Source organism: Cetorhinus maximus, chromosome 1, assembly GCF_964194155.1.
Source record: "Cetorhinus maximus chromosome 1, sCetMax3.hap1.1, whole genome shotgun sequence".
NCBI lineage: Eukaryota > Metazoa > Chordata > Chondrichthyes > Lamniformes > Cetorhinidae > Cetorhinus > Cetorhinus maximus.
In genome coordinates this window covers 17116969-17134570 of record NC_135879.1, presented here as the reverse complement: position 1 = coordinate 17134570, position 17602 = coordinate 17116969, and the positions used below count along the sequence as shown (strand labels likewise).

The 17602-nt window shown below is 38.6% G+C and overlaps 1 protein-coding gene across 1 annotated transcript in view; it reads left to right on the top strand.

Moving 5' to 3' along the window:
- rnf170 (ring finger protein 170) overlaps positions 1-17096 on the top strand; it is a 39018-nt gene extending 21922 nt beyond the window's left edge. Inside the window, exons 5-7 of the mRNA XM_078536439.1 lie at positions 2990-3063; positions 12997-13107; positions 16137-17096. Coding sequence (XP_078392565.1) covers positions 2990-3063; positions 12997-13107; positions 16137-16406 — 455 coding nt within the window. The 3' untranslated portion in view covers positions 16407-17096. The remainder of the gene's footprint in view (positions 1-2989; positions 3064-12996; positions 13108-16136) is intronic.
- Positions 17097-17602: the final 506 nt, after the last annotated feature.

Genomic DNA, 17602 nt, shown 5'->3' with positions numbered 1-17602 from the left:
TAGATCTAAGAGTATGGATTATGGATCTTTTGAGGTGATAATGCAAATGGTAAAGGTTCAAAACTACATATTGGGCATTTTTAATATTAAAAGGGAGAAAGTTAAAATGGGTTTGCTGTAAATTGCTAGGTCAGGATATGAAGGAAGACAGTTTCCTTATGTAGTGATAGGGATATGTTGGAACAGAAAATATGTTTTAATTGGAGACTTCAACCAAATATAAATTGGAAATGCTGAATGCTGCAGAAATCTGTGTTTATATAAGTATTTTAGGCTGCTTCATGATCAAGTGAGTTAAAGTAGTGCAGATCTTGAGCAGGCAATGACCCACATAACATGCAGAAAATGAGGTTGTGGCCTCTCTAGGGGGACAGTAACCACAGAACGATCAAGTTCAACATATTCTGGGATTTAGAAATGCAGCAAACCAGTAACCTAGGATATAATTTTAAATTGCTAACTCAAGGGGATGATGGGGCTTAAACAGATTGAACTGGATTGTTTAACACATTGGTGGTACAGGAAAAGTTGAATACTTGTAAAGCCAAACAGCTGAGCATGCAGGATAAATGTATGGATTAGACTGGGAAACATAGTACAATCTCATAGACCAAACAAAATTCTAATTGGATCAATGAAAAAAAAGTGAACAGTGATATAAGAAACAAAATTAACTAACACACATTCTGCAGTGCATGAAGGAGGACTCTAGGATAAAAATCAGAACATTCAGAAATGTGTTACAAGGGCAGTCAGAGGGTTAAGAAGAATCTGGAATTGAGTGTTTTGTGTCTGCAGCTACAAAATCCTTTCAATGTCATAATAGAGCAATCAGAGAAGGGGTGCAAATATGACCAAAGGTGAGATTAATATACGGTTTCTGCATTGCAGCATGCACTAAGGAAGTGACAAACAATGGAAATCCCCCATACACTGGAAACAGACGAATCTACATTGGCTCCCTATTTCCCCAGTGCATTGAATTTAGAATCCTTGGGTTCTTATATTTGGGGTGGTGCAGTGGTTAGCGCTGCTGCCTCACGACTCCGGGGACCCGGGTTCGATCCTGACTTCGGTTGCCTGTCTGTTTGGAGTTTGCACGTTGTCCCCGAGGGTTTCTGCCAGGTGCTCTGGTTTCCTCCCACTGTTAGGTAGATTGACTACGGTGCATTGCCCCCCCGTGCGTGTGTTTTGTTGTGAGCGTGTGCCCTGTGATGGACTGGCGTCTCGTCCTGGGTGTATGCTGCCTAGCACCCATTGCCTGTCAGGATGGGCTCTGACTCCCTACGACCCCGAGTTGGATGAAGCGGTTCTGGAAAAGTGAGAATGAGTTCTTGTATTTATAACCTTACCCCACCATCTCACTGCAACCTTCCCCAGTCTTGTATCTTCTCTCGCATCCTTTGATCCCCAGACTCTGGGGCCGTCAATTCACCCTAAAATTAGTAGCTACTTTGTAATGCAATGTGTGACTCTGCAGAAAACCTCAAAATAAACCTTCACAGTTGCCTTACCTAACTGTCCACCATGGATCCATGTTACTTTATCAATTTTTTTCTTTCCCCCTGTATAAAGTGTGTTGGAACATTTTTTATATTAAGGGCACTATATAAACACAAGTCATTGTTGTCTTAAAATATTTAAAGATGATCAGATGAGTATAGTTTGGGAATATGGTTAACACTTGCACACAATTCATAAACCTAGGAGTAGTACTAATACAGCAGGATAGATCAAGCAATTTTGCAGCACTTTCATCATAAGTTACATTGTGTCAGTCAATTTGGAATTGTTCACTATAGTGTGTCCACCACTTTACTGTGCAATATGCAGTGTATGTTATCTCTTTTAAAAAACAAAGTTAGAACATTTGGCTTGGAAGACATCGAATTTATGTGTAACCGATGTCTGTATTAAAAGTACCTAGTTAACTCCTACCTCCTAGATTGTGTAAAACCTATTTAATTTGATTCTTATTGCTAAAATGTAGAAAATCAGCATTGAGGTTAGCATTTTCACATATCCTGGATAGAATCTGCTGCTTGATTCAGAACTTTCAGAAATAGTGTCCAATTTGACATCCATCGATACCGACAATGTAGGCAAAAGCTTCGGATCAATAACTTATTCTTAGATGAATCTTTTGTTTAAAAATACTGAAGATTTCATATCTAGTTGTAGAGAAGCATTACCAAAAAACAAGACTTGACCAATTAGGGGGAAGACAATGGAAAAAAAAAATACTGAAAAATGTTTCAAAAGATCCTGCCCTTCAAACATTTGAAATCACATCCTTCATCGACCCCATATCAGCTGGAAACGGCTGTTGCAATTCCTTCTGATCCCTGTGCTTAGAAATGACACGCAGCACCAGCAGCACAATTGTTGCATTCTTGTGAGCAACATATTGATGACATTTTCTTGTACAATAACAATCTAATAGAATTACATTAAAAATCATTTAGATATAATTAATTTGAAGAACAGCTATATTTGTAGTTAAGTCACAATGATAAATAAATCTACCTTTTGCTTTCCAAGCTAATTTGGTTACTTTCTGTTTAAAGTAAAACTAAATGTTAATTTTGAAATGTGAAGAGCATAAGTATTGTACAGCATATGCAGTCTGATTTCAGATTTTGTACTATAAGGAGTAAATGAAGGTGCAGAATGCAGATAACCCATTTGCAGACATAACAAAAGAGACTACAAATTAATAGCGATTCATTGGTTGTAAAATGTTTTGGGATGACCTGAGGATGTGAAAGGCATATCAATGCAAGTTTTTTTTTCATTGGCTGTTTGCCCCCCTTTCAGGCCAGAATCCAAGTTAACAACAGGTAACTATGGATCCGGTGGCAGGGGGAGGAAAACATTACCAAAACTAACATGGGTTTTATTTTTATGCTAAACTGGGTACACGTGCAAATTAAGTTTTAAAAACAAGTAGAAATAATCTCTTGAAATACCTGTTTTTTTTTTTCCTTAGGTTCCTGTATTGTTGCATATTGGACATATGGCACTTGGTTGGGAGCAGTTAATTGCCCCATTTGCAGACAAATGGTAAGACAAATAAAGCCATTAAATTATAATTCAGGTTACAAAATTGCTTACAAATGGTTTGATACAATAGAAACAGAAATGTTGCCAAAATATTTTCTTCTACTTCTCTACAAGATTCCAGCAAGAAAAGGTTTTAATTTGATGAAATAATTTCATTAAAGCAACTTCTATTGTAATAAGGTGTCAACTCATGTAATCAAATATATTTAATTAAAAAATGGTAGAGTGCTTTACGCACATTATGTATGTTTTGCTTGTTAGACCAGATGCTAATTTTACATTGTACCAGCCCTAACAATGGGAGCCATTATCAATATTAACAAATATTAGAGTCAGGGAAGGTAATTGGTTTAACAGGCAGGCAGGGAGGAAATCTAGAGAGCAGGAGGTGCAGGAGAAAGCTTGAAGAGGCCAGTGGCAGATGTTGGAGAGAAACTGCAGAATGACTTAATGATCAAAAGTAACTGCATAGATGATCTTAGAGACAAATAAAACCATGAACTATTTGTACATGGCCTTAAAGTATAACAAAAAGGTTGTGAATCACCCTCGCCTTCTAAAATAAACCTGAAGTAATGGCAGGGTTTAGTTGAGGATACCAAAAACGTACTAGAGCTTAATATGGTTGACCTTGATCTGGTGATAAATTATGAGACCAGTTCCATGTTGGGTACACTTGAGTTTGCAATCCTTAGATTTAAGAGATTAAATTGTAGCTGTACGACGGAGTAGGAGACTGTGACTGAATTGTTGAGAACAACGATGTTGAACACAGTCAAGGGAGCACGCAAACAGTGGCCAAGGTGTCATGCCCAATAATGAACACGGTACTCTAACTGAGATCCTATTAAGGTTTATTTAGGTTAGACAGTACCTCTTGGCATTTATATTCTGTAACTCATGAGGTAAGACCTAAAATTCCAGTACCCATCTGAGGGCCTTCCAGCAGGAAAAAATATCTAACTGTATTTGAAGATTTGTAATCCATAACTAATACTAAAGGAATTTCTGTTAATGATAAACAGTAATTGTCCATAAATGCTGTATGTATGTAGAACTGATCCCCTTGCTCTTGCCAGCTGTAGCTCGAAGACTCAGTCCCAAAAATGCTTTTGTTCCTGGTCTGTGTTGCTTCCAGATGCTGAGCAATAGAACCTTATGCCATTCCATCCCTGCCCCAGCTCAGTCCTTGTGTCCTGTTTCTGTTCTATTTTTAACTCCCAGTTTATCCAATTCCTAATTTTGTTGCATTCCATGGTTGACTGATCTGCACTCCCATCGACCTTAATTCACCAATGTTAATGCTTTATTCCCCACCCCATCTCCCAGACTACATGTAAGCAATACCACAGACAATTTACTGTTTCTAAATAAATTGTAACTATTTTTAATTTTGCACACTCTCTTGTCCCCATTTTCCTCTGCCTCTTGTTCTCTATTTTATTCTCATTTTTACTAGTTTTACTTTTATTAAAACCTAATTTGATTCCTGATCTTTTCTAATTTCTTGCCTCTCCAAAAATTTTGTTTTGTTTTCCTCCACATGATTCCTATCAATCAATTTTTTGCACAAAATGAATTTGTTGCCTAAAAAATAGCTTTAAGGGCTTTTTTTAAGCCAGTTGAAAGTCTGGACATTGGACATTGACTCAGGTGTGACCAGATCAGTATTTCACACTTTTTATCTGTCAAACTGAGAGAAAAAGACCAACATGGAATATTCATTAGTGTGCACCTCTCTTTTAATGAGACGCATATATATACATTTATCCATGGTGCTCCAAGGGTTAAAGTCAAGAACTGTGGTAATCTGATGTGTAATATGCATTTAAGAAGAATGTTATAATGGAAGATCACATGATCTTAGTATCCAATAGCAGAGAAGCGTGGGCTACCTTGGTAGTCTAGAGTTAGAGTCTGTAATGTAGAAACAGGGTTTGAATTGTAAGCCCACAAGTGTAGCTGCTGAGTTCCTTTGTAAATAAATAATGTGTTCCACATAAGAACTGTCTGCTGATCTACTCTATGGTACCAACTTGGCCATCCCAAAACAAGCATGCAACTCGAATCCATTAGTCCAACTAAACTAGTGACCAGGATCCAACAAGAACATTGCCACATTAAAGGAGAGGGCAAACCTAGAGGAAGACTTCACTCAATATTTACATGTATTTTTCAACAATGAACATTTAACTTAATAGAAAAATAAATTGATTTGTTGCACATCCTGACAGCATAATCTACTCAGTCACAGGTTTTCTCATCACTGCCAGTTTAACTCTAAAGTGCCGAAGTTCCACCTGGCTCCTTGTACTGAACTGTAAAGGAAGCTTTCAGCTATTAAAGTAGGTAGATGGAAATATTCTTTGTTAGGATAGGAAACAGTTAAGAGTCAACTAGTGATTAAGTGAGTAATTAGAGGTAAATTGGTTAAGCACATCTCTGGGTGCATATAGAGGGGAAACAGATGGTTATCTGAAAAAGGAGTTTTATGTCAGTAAGAATAAAGTTCTATGTGGAATATGTCAAGGACTTAGTTTAAATAAAAGATTTGCTTTTATATAGCCCCTTTCATGACCTCAGGATGTCCCAAAGCACTTTACAGCCAATGAAGTGCTTTTGAATTGTAGTTTCTGTTGTAATGCAGGAAACCTGGCAGACAATTTGTGCAGTGCAAGCTCCCACAAACAGCAATATGATGACACCCAGATAATCTGTTTTTGTGCTGCTGATTGAGATATAGATATTGGCCAGGACACCAGGGATAACTCCTCCGCTCTTCTTAGAAGTAGTGCCATGGGATCTTTTACATCAACCTAAGAGGGCATCGAGGACTGAGTTTAGTGTCTCATCCGAAAGACTGCACCTCCAAGGTACAGCACCTCCTTTGTACTGCATTGGTGTGACAGCCTAAATTTGTCCCATATCTTTAATTCTTTTTATTGTGGTGAATATAAACCAATGTATTCAGAGATCAAAAACAATGAATATGATTATGGTGATTGAGCTATGAAAATAACTGCTACAAGAGGACCTCCCTAAATTGCCCTACAATTTTGCCAAGTTTTTCCCTCACTAAATCGAGAGAGGTGACTGAAGAAATAGAGATTGTGTATTTCTATGTAGACAGGTGGGATACCTCAAACTTAAAGCAGCTTTTCTCTTCCAAAGAATATTAGAGGTAGGCAGTACCATCATGGAACAAAGAAAAGATGAAATAATTCCTACACAAAATCACATTCATGTTAATTTTTAAACATACATTTTGTAACCCTGAAAAGGCAACCAAAGCCCTGTCCAAACCAAATCAATTTTTTAGTTTTTCTCTGTCAGCCAGGCAGAGCTGCAAAGGGAGGGCTCAGCTCATGGGCTTTCATTCTCCACCCAACGAATTAACACTGGAATTATTCAGCAGCTGCATGGACAGCAGCCAACTGCAGCTTCAAACACATACAACAGGAGTTGCCCAACAATAGCCATCACAGAACTGAACCAGAGAAATTTAAGTTTATTCAGTCAGGGTGTGTGCGCTGTGGGTCATTGTCAATTAGGATTAGTATTAGAAAAAGGAATTCACACAAAGGTTCATTACAATATGGACTGCTTCCTGACAAGTGGCAATTGAAGTTAAGTATACTTAAAATAAAAGGATATTGGGCTAAAGATAGCTCAGTGCATTTGCACAGATGTAATGGGTTGGGTGGCTTCCTCCTTTGTTGAACTTACTACATTTCCAGAAACTGTACCTTTACTTGGAAATTAAAGACTTCTTTAGCCACATTTCTCAAAACACCTGATTCAGGTGTGAACTGGATAAGTGCATGATGGAAGTAGTTGGGTCACATGAGGCTGGAGTAGGACTTGAATCAAAAACAAAATTTCTGCCTCAATTGGCATCTGTGCTTTACTTTCTGACTATAAGACAAACTTCATGCAACCTTTCGGAGCAAAGCCTCGTGTGTCTAGACATCTTTAATATATTGAATATTAATTATGCCATTAATTATACCCATCACTGAAGAAAATTTTCCACTTGAGTCCTGGAATCAATTCTACAAGGACTGTTATGGGTTAAAAGAAAAATGTATTCATAAAGGAACTGTCTGGCCCTGCAGACTTGAATCTTTGAGGTACAGAGATTGGTAATCCTCTTCAAACTTTTCCTATGATTCATTAACAAATATTATTTGACCTGAGCGCCCTGAATAGTCCAAACATTTCAAAACGGTGGTGTGCTTTCTTGTTTGTTTATATAAATGTAAACTAGGGCTAGGACAGGGAAATGAAAACCTCTACATAACAAGAAATAGTGAAAACAGGAAACTGAAGAAAATAAAAAGAATTGAAGAGTGCATCAGTAACATAATTATACCAAACAATAATTAGGCAATATAATTAGCAATATCTTTAGTTCTTGATTTACACATTCATCTCAATGAATGAAATAGATCTGTTAAATAAAGGACAAGTTAAGAGACTAAAAAATGACAAGGCAGGTGCAAGATATTAGGGGATATATATATATGTAAGTCCTTGCACTTATGTAACCTCTATTCATACTGGGAAGAAGTCATTCAAGCACTCACTGTTAATCAGCATCAAGTAGCAATCTTTGTGAAACTAACTAGCTGTGCCCTGAACATCTGCACACTGAGTAATTGCATATTGGAAGTCTAGGTGGGGCATCTTTTGCCTCAAGTTTTATTTTGTTGGTGTTTGCTGCTTAGCTAGAAGCTAATTATGCAAAGTTTCCACTGAAGGCTTGGGTTAGTTAAATTTTCACTGCAAAAATGTCAAGTAATGACCATCGCTAACAAGGAATGATCAGCCACCTCTTCCTGACTTTCAACAGTACCACCATCAACATCCTGGGAGTCATTGTTGACCAGATGTGTAACTGAACCTGCCTTATCAATACATCAAAGCAAAAGCTGGATGCTCTGACAAGTGGCTTACTTTCTGACCTCTCAAGGACTTTTTATGTTCAGGACTTAAGCATCAGTCCAGCCTCAGTAGTAGCACTCGTCTCTGAGACCGATCATCGTTTCAAGCCATGTTTCAGAAGTCTAGGGTGGTATCCAAGGAGTGACACAATTTAAGGGATGTCGTCTTTTGTCTGAGACATCAAAAGACTATCTCCAACCAGAGCGAGTTTAACCATTGCCCCGTGACATTCAATAATATTACCATTGCTGACTTCCTTCACTATCAATACCCTGAGCGTTACCATTGACCAGAAACTGAACTAGACTAGCCATATAAATACTGTAGCTACAAGAAAGGTCAGAGGCTGGGAATTCTGCCAAGAGTAACACGCCTCCTGACTCCCCAAAGCCTGACCACCATCTACAAGGCACATTAGGAGCATGATGGAATGCTCTCCATTTGCCTGGATTAGTGCACTCCAACAACACTCAAGATGCTTGAAACCATCCAGGACAAAGCAGCCCGCTTGATTGGCACCCCATCCACCACCTTCAACATCCACTTCCTCCACCACTGACGCACAGTGGCAACAGTGTGCACCATCAACAAGATGTACTGTAGCAACTCACCAAGGTTATGATGAGTTACTGTACTGTAGCAACTCACCAAGGTTATTTCAACAGCACCTTCCAAATTTGCGACCGCTCACCACCTCATGACAAGGGCAGCAGATGCATGGGAACACCACCGTCTGCAAGTTTCCCCTTCTGACTTGGAACAATGTCACTGTTCCTTCACTGTCGCTGGGTCAAAATACTGGAACTCCCTCCCTAACAGCACTGTGGGTGCACCTGCACTGGACTGCAGTGGTTCAAGAATGCATTTCACCAGCATCTTCTCAATCGGCAATAAATGCTGGCCTAGCCGTGAACGAATAAATAAAAAAAAACAAGTTCCCATTTTCCCTTTAGTGCCAAATGATCTTTTACATATACTTTTCAAATAAGTCCAGGGAGTTCTGGTGCCCTGGCTAAATCTTATCCCTGAACACTGCTAAATAACTGATTATCAGGTCACATACCTTGTTTTGTGAGATCTTGCTGTGTGTAATGTGACCGCACTATATAAGCACGTGACTAGCAGTGAAGCACTTTGGCTGGTTTGACCCTAAATGCTAGTTCTGTAAGTCAGAAGTGTGATGGAGTATTCGCCATCTGATGGGCACAGCAGCATTCAAGAGCAAAGGGCACCTTTATCACTAAATTTAATATCCACTCCTTACACCATAAGCACCTTGTGGCTGCAGTGTGTATGATAAACTGAAGATATGGTAGCATAGTGGTTATGTTACTGGAGCACTAATCCAGGGGACAAGAGTTCAAAACCCACTGTGACACTTTGAGAATTTTAATTCAATCTTTTAAAAATAGAAACATAAAGCTGGTACGGTATAGGTAAAAAGTGACCATGAAACCGTCAGATTGTCGTAAAAACCGTATTGTCCTTCAGGAAAGGAATCCTGCCAACTTTAGCCCTTGGATATTTTCTTGGTTGCAGCAGTGCTAAAGGCACAATATAAATGAAAGTTGTTGTTAGCCATTCCTAAAGGAAGACCTATCCTACTATTTTCAAAACAAATAGTGGCAAGCCTGAATTAAAGGGCCTGAGATGAAAGAATTGTTCCTTCCTGTCCCACTTTGAAGTAGCCTGTGAACCATGGCTTTCCACAAACTGGCTTGTCAAGCTTTAATGCACAATTTTGACACCTACAACCTCTTTTTTTTAAAACATGTATGACTGCAATTTATTTTAAAACATTCTCGCATCCTTTTTCTGAACAAAAAAAAATCAAAAACCCTGAAAGATAACCAAGCCCTGAACATAGGGTTCAGTACGACTATCCCCATGTCCTTATGATGGAGAAGGTGGAAGAGAAAATAACTGAGACATGCAAGATGAGCCTTGCAGTAAATAAAACAACCTTGCTTCCTTGAGATTGTCTCCACGGGATCTGCTTAAAAATGCAACAGTTCATCAAGGGTATGTAGAGGAAACTGCATCTCCTGTTCAGCACATCCTCACAAACTCATAAACTAAAAAATAAGCATATCAGCACACTGGGCTTTGCATCACCAAGTGGTATTACTGTGCACAAACAACAGGTGTTTCTTTTACCTCATTGTCTGCCTGTTCTGTTCTTAAATTTATCCTGGTTTTGCACTGAAGTACTTCGAGTGCCAGAGATGCCTGTGGGCTTGGCTGCACTGTAGTAATACAAGTTTCTTAGGATTGAGGTGGCCTTGGTGTCAGGGCTTCTGAGTCCCAGAAGAACTCTTCAGGCTAAATTATCACTGCAGTTGTGTCAGCAGCCTGGCTCTGTATCTTGCCACCAACTTGAGCAGGCATCTGAGGAAACAGGCTAAAAAAGACACATTAGCTGTTATCGTGAAAGTGGGTAATCCACGCCACTTGTGCTAGGTCCTTGATCTGAATGCCCAATGATCAGTGTTGGGGTAGACATTGTGGTATCATTTAGATCCTGCAGAACCTGAAAGATGGCACCCCAAAGCTATTACAAGTTAATTTTCATTGTTCAATCCAAATGATGGTTGAAGCACTTGAAATCTTCGTAGCTCGAATATCAGAGCAACAGACCACCCAGCTACAGGAGAAGCACTCAGTGTACGCGCATGGTTAATAGTTTTGAGGAAAGACAAGTGGAAGACTCTTTGGAAGAGCCACCTCTATGTCAAAGAAGCCTGCAGTTTACACATTAATCCAGAGACATTGAACTCTGTTTGTCAGCTGTTTATAGCCTAGAAGATAGCACTCAACAGCAGAGTTGTGCTCTGATTTACTATCAGTGTCAAAAACCTAAATCTTCACACAATTTAAGGAGAAGAAACACCTGAAATGGCATAACTTTTACTTAACCTTAAGTGTCCTTTCTCTTTACAGGTGACTGGCCAGCTGTTTGTTTCTTAACATTTTCAGTTTTTACTTCAGATTTTCATAATTTGCAGTTTATCTTATTTCATATGGTTTATGAATCATTTAACCAATTTACATCTGTGATATTCACAGGTTACAATCTGAGTGATTCAAACAGTTGTATCAATTCTGTTTACACAATTTGTATCTGATATTCACACAGCTTATCTCTGCACTATCCTATTTAAGTCTACTATTTACAGTGAATATTTGTGCTATTCACAGTTAATGTCATTCAAACAAATTATGGCTGTGTCATTTGTTAGGTTTATGGGGTAATCATTTAGCCTTATCCTTAATACATGTTCGAGGACCATGAAACACTAAGACATCTGACTAATATTTTTCATTCGTCAAAGCACTCACAATCCATACAGTGCTTTTCAGACTGATACTGAAAGGACTCTCAAGCAGTGCACTCATTAGGTGCTGTAAGTGCCTTGACTGCTCACGCTAGCCAAAGCAAGGTTACGTAAAAGTCCTGAATGGAACTCTGGGATGCTGTATCTCCATGGGGTTAATGATTAAATCATTAAAGGTATCAAGGGATATGGAATAGTACGGGAAGATGGCATTGAGGTAGACCAGCCATAATCTAGTTGAATGGCAGAGCAGGCTCAAGGAGCCAAATGGCCTACTCCTGCTCCTATTTCCTATGATGTCTCCCAACTGTGATTCTCTTACACTAGCGTGTTCTATCTACATCTAGGAAGTGTGCATGTGCTTGTTATGTCATTTTGGGGACTTATGCCACCTATCACATGAGAAACAGGTGCTGTGCTACCCAATTTTTGGGCTGATGTCTTTCATCTGAACTAAAGTGCAGCATATCAGTGGGTCTGGTCCATACATGGTTGTACCAAAGCAAGCAGGAATAGAAAAGCAATAAGAACAAAACAAAAACAAAAGTACCTGGAAAAACTCAGCAGGCCTGACAGCATCTGCGGAGAGGAACACAGTTAATGTTTCGAGTCCGTATGACTCTTCAACAGAACTAAGGAAAAATAGAAAAGAGGTGAAATATAAGCTGGTTTAAGGGGGGGTGGGACAAGTGGAGCTGGATGGAGGGCCAGTGATAGGTGGAGATAACCAAAAGATGTCATAGACAAAAGGAAAAAAGAGGTGTTGAAGCTGGTGATATTATCTAAGGAATGTGATAATAAAGGTACAGATAGCCCTAGTGGGGGTGGGATGGGGGGAAGGGATCGAAATAGGCTAAAAGGCAAAGATGAAATAATGGATGGAAATACATTTAAAAATAATGGAAATAGGTGGGAAAAGAAAAATCTATATAAATTATTGAAAAAAAGGGGGATCGGAAAGGGGTTGGGGATGGAGGAGAGATTTCATGATCTAAAATTGTTGAACTCAGTATTCAGTCCGGAAGGCTGTAAAGTGTCTAGTCGGAAGATGAGGTGCTGTTCCTCCAGTTTGCGTTGAGCTTCACTGGAACAATGCAGCAGGCCAAGGACGGACATGTGGGCATGAGAGCAGGGTGGAGTGTTGAATAAGGGTTGTTTCATTCCTAACAGGATTGTCAACAGCATTCGTACTCTCATGCACTTGGTAGCCTACTCCTGAATGTCCCAATGGATCGAGTGCAACCTTTGGCATCTCCAGTAGCACCAATACGCAGCGTGCAACATCCACTTGCACAGATAGTCAGTCAATCAAGTGGCCCCTAGAAAGATCTATACTTTGTCAGCTTGGCTCACAATATATGAGGATACCATGGCAACACCACAAGAGTTCTGTTGCATTCTCTGTGATCATAAATTAGAGATTAACCATTTCACCTCTTAGATTCTATATGTATAATTAAAATGGCTGTGAACAGCACTGTGGATTTAGAAATTTAAAAAATCATTATGAAATTACATAAACACAAAGTCAAGATTTGAGTTGAGCCCTGTCAGCTAGAATAATTTTGATAGTAAGTGAATTAGTAGATTAATTGCTATGTATGATTTGACTATGTAAAGAAATACTTTATGATTTTAATTGTCTTGTTGGTAGGTTACATTGTTATTCCCACTGTTCCCAGCAAATGATGAGCAGCAAGAGTCTATGCAGGTTATTCAAAATATAAATGATTATAACAGAAGATTTTCTGGTCAGCCCAGATCTGTAAGTATACAAGAATTTTATAACTGTAAATCATAAGCTAATTCTTAAAGTAACAATGATTACTAAAAATACTTTTCGATTAAAATATTTTATATTTCAGTAGCTCTGTAGCCACATATTCCCCACTTTCTATGTAAAATAATTAAATCTAAGTTGTATCTCGCCACATCTAAGTTTGAGCCTGTTTTCAAGGGGTAACTATATTCTGAAATATACTTTCAAGAAATCCTTCCCCCCAACACCTGACACGAATGTCTACAGTTATTGTACATATCCTACTGAGTCCTGAAAAAGTTCTTTCCATTTCTGGGTGTCCCAGACTTTCTGGGCTTCCAGAATTTTCCACATGTATGTTCTACATGTGTTGCCTGTACTGCCATACTAATTATGCAACAGTTGACATTTAACCTCCAGCCTAACTCCCATTCAACTAATTGGTGAAATTCTCTCTCATGATCAATCTCACTCTGTTGCTTCCAACACAGGCATTTATTATGTACAACAACTCTGTGATTTTCTACAAGGTCCATCCAAACATGCGCTTCATACTGTATGTCATCTCATATTGACTATAGTGGCTTTTGTCTTTCATAGTATCACAGCTACGCTTCAGGATCTCATAATTTGTACTGAAGAGTGTAAAGATCTTTATCCTGGGCTTATTTTGTGGGAATGGTTAAATTGTACCTTTTCTTGTAAATTTAAATCTTATTTACCAGCTTCAATGGAGTATATAATTTCTATACAAATTTATGTCCCTGATGGACAGGATGACAGTCTCCCATTCAATATTTACATTGTTACTTCAATATCCCCATTCCTGCCTCTCTTTGCCCCAGCTTCTTTCTTATCCTCTATATGTAATCTACTGTTAGAATCATGGATACTTGAGTTAAAGTATTTATCTTGAAAACTGGCCACTCACATAATTACAGGCCTCAGTGATCAGCTTGTGTTACCCAGATTTTGATATATTGGGTTGATATATTGCTCCCTATAAATCAGGAGAGTGTGTGTAGTTCACTGGGTGCTCCATTTTATCTAAACAGGACAAAATCTGAAAACTCAATAATTTTTTTTTCCTATTCATTAATAATGTTCTAAATGGAGCCCAGTGACCATGTACAGTCCATTTGCCCTTCACCTCTGTCTCTGGGTCTCTGACTTGAGCTGTAACTATTGCTGAAGCCATGATACCTGGGGAGACTGGGGAGAGCAGAGTTGGGAGACAAGCCACATCTAATTACAGTACGTGCGGCTAGAACATTTTGGTGGCTGAAATGGGACAAGTAGCTCTAACAACAGGCAAAAATGTATTTTTTAAAGGGAGAGTTGCTTTGTTACAGAGAGTGTGTTTTGAGATTGAGCTCCTGCTTTTCAATCAATTAATTTCATTTGTTCAACTCACTGGAACAAATTTAAAATTTCTGGGTCTGCATGAGATATTTTCTTAGGCTTAATATCACCAGTCACTCCGCTAAGCCCTCTTTAAATCTCCTACAACTGGGAGTATACATTTATTTAAGCTGAAGCATAACTCTGGAACTATGACAATGAGCAATGGTGGTATAGTGGTAATGTTGCTGGACTAGTAATCCAGAGGCCCAGGCTAATGCTGTGGGAACATGGATTAAAATCCTACCATGGCAGCTGGTGGAATTAAAATTCAGTTAATAAACCTGGAATATAAACAAGTCTCAGTAATAGTGACCATGAAACTACCATTGATTATTGTAATATCCTTTAGAGAAGGAAATCTGCCATCCTTACCCAGTCTGGCCTACATGTGACTCCAGGCCTATAGTAATATGGTTGACTCTTAACTGCCTTCTGAAATGGCCTAGCAAGCCACTCAGTTCAAGGGCAATTAGGGATGGGCAATAAATGCTGGCCTTGCCAGCAACACCTACATCCCATGAAAGAATAATGAGGGGAAAACAAGATGCTTTGTTCTGGATGCTGTGATTTTGCACATGCTACCCTACTTTTCAAAAAGCAAGCTAAAAAGCACTCCAATTGCAAACTCAAAGTTGATTTATTTGACATTTAATATGTAAATGAACAGAATACAGTTTTTACGGTACAATTTAGCTGTTTCCTATCACTCTTGTCAACATAAAACTTGCCCTTTTAATGGAGGCCTGCCCCACTTTACAAGGAAGCACCCCTGAACTGATTGGTACTAACTTTAGAAAGTACCCTCCGCCTCTCTCTAACTGTTCCAAACTCAAACCTACATTTGAGGGAGAAGTCAAGCTTGACCTCTGACCACCGTCTCAGCTCTCTATAAAAGACAGGCTTGCCAAGCTGCCCATCAATGTTGCCACTTTGAATTCTGCCCCAGTGGGTAAGTCCTAGCGATTGCGTTACCTGGTTAGTTAATGCCCCTGCTAGTGCCTCTGACTCGAAAATATTCAACATGACAATAACTGCCTGGAATGTGTTAAGGCCCCTTCTCCATTGTCTCAACTCTGATTAGGTAACATCTTTAAAGGAGGATCTGCATCTACAGCCTATTTTTGCCAGATTTCCAGCATCGGTAGTTATTTTTGCTCATCAGATAACCATTTTAATGGCTAACCCATTTCACTTTAAGATAGCTGATCAAAATTCCAAAGTACTTTCATTTCAGCAGCTCCAAGACTGTCAAGTCAAAAAAGTACACTTTAGGTCTGAGAATTGAATCCTTGGTAATCTGAATCTAACTTTGTCAGAAATATATAAATTAAATAAAAAGCGTTCTAAGCCAAATAGGTAAAAATCTTGTTACATTACACAGACCAATCGGTTTGTTTAAACAGGTCATTATAAACACGTCATTCAGTTCATTTAATTCATTTCCATGATCCAGAAGTCATGAGAAAATTTGCATACTGATATTTAGTCTTTTAAGTGAGCTCTTGTTTATCACGCATTTATTATGGTGGCTTAATTTCATTTTAATTTTTTGTCTTGTATAAAATAAGAAACTATCAGCCCCATACTTTACAGTTAGGTATTTTTAAGAGTAATATGTCACATTTCTGCAGTTTATAGATCGTATATTGGATCTACCCACGCTACTGCGTCATGCCTTCACAGAACTCTTTTCAATCGGTGGCCTTTTCTGGATGTTTCGAATACGAATTTTCCTCTGTCTGGCTGGTGCCTTATTCTATTTAGCGTCACCGCTGGACTTTATTCCTGAAGCTTTCTTTGGAATTCTGGGTTTTCTGGATGACCTATTTGTTATTTTTCTACTCCTCATCTATATTTCCATCATGTATCGAGAGGCAGTAACACAAAGACTGAACAGATGAAGTAAAATGCCTAAAATGAGAAAAACCTGATTGCAATTAAGTTAAATGTGCACATTTTCCTGGAACGCATATTGTTACCTCTTGTTGAGCAGGTTAGAAGCTTTTGCAAACCATGAGCTCCAAGTTCAAATTAAATAACTAATAAAATATGCAATTTTAAAATTTGCAATTACTGCATTTGTTTGCCAACCTTGCAAGTCAGTGGAACAAGGGAGAAAATACTCAGCTTCTTGTATTGGAAAACTTCATCCATTTAGAGTTGAAATTTGAATTATTGCAGACTGGATAAGTTTCATTGAGTTGAATTATTAAATGGTGTAATTTGAGATATTCAATTTGGGGACAGGCAGATACAGGATTTTTTTATACGTAAGTTTTGGTTGTTTAAATTAAAACTGCAACAATGGTAAATCATGAGGCTAGATTATGTGCTTTTGAGTTAGATTTCTCCTGTTGATTTGCACTTTGTATACAAATGTAGAGGAAAATTGAAGATGTCTCTTGTATGTGTAGTTAGGAAGTTAAATATTAAAGGAGCAAACTTTATTGTAAATAGAATGCAGTGGTTTATCTGCCTGCATATTTTCTATGCTAAAAACTCTTTTGTTTGATATTGGAAAGAATTTGAATTCCCAGCATGTAACAAAATGTGAACAAATTGTTCCTTTTTATTAAAATGTTTTGAATGCCTTGTTTGTAATGCTGCTTGATCGGTCTCCCATTCACCATCCTAAGCATTCATTCCTTCCACTTACGGCACAATATGGCTAGAAGATACATTGCAGCAAGTTGCCAAGGCTTCTTTATCCTGTACCACCTAGAAGAGCAAGGGCAACAAGTGCATGGGAATCCACTGCCTGAAGTTGCACATCATTCTGACTTGGAAGTGTATCGCTCTTCCTTTTCTGTAGCTGGGCCAAAATGCTGGAACTCCCTACTTGACAACCCTTGAGGAATACCTTCACCATGTGGGTTCAAGAGGCAGCACATGACCACCTTCTCAAGGCCACTTAGGAACAGACAATAATTGCCCACCTCCTGTGAATGCAGAAATTTAATTTAATTATACTTCATCCATTTCTCTAGGCAGCACTTTCAGAAACTGAAAAACACCAAGACTTGTAGATGATTGCTGATGAGCTTAGTCCTGAAGTATTTAAAAGATAAAATAGGTTGAAATGACAACCGAATTGGAT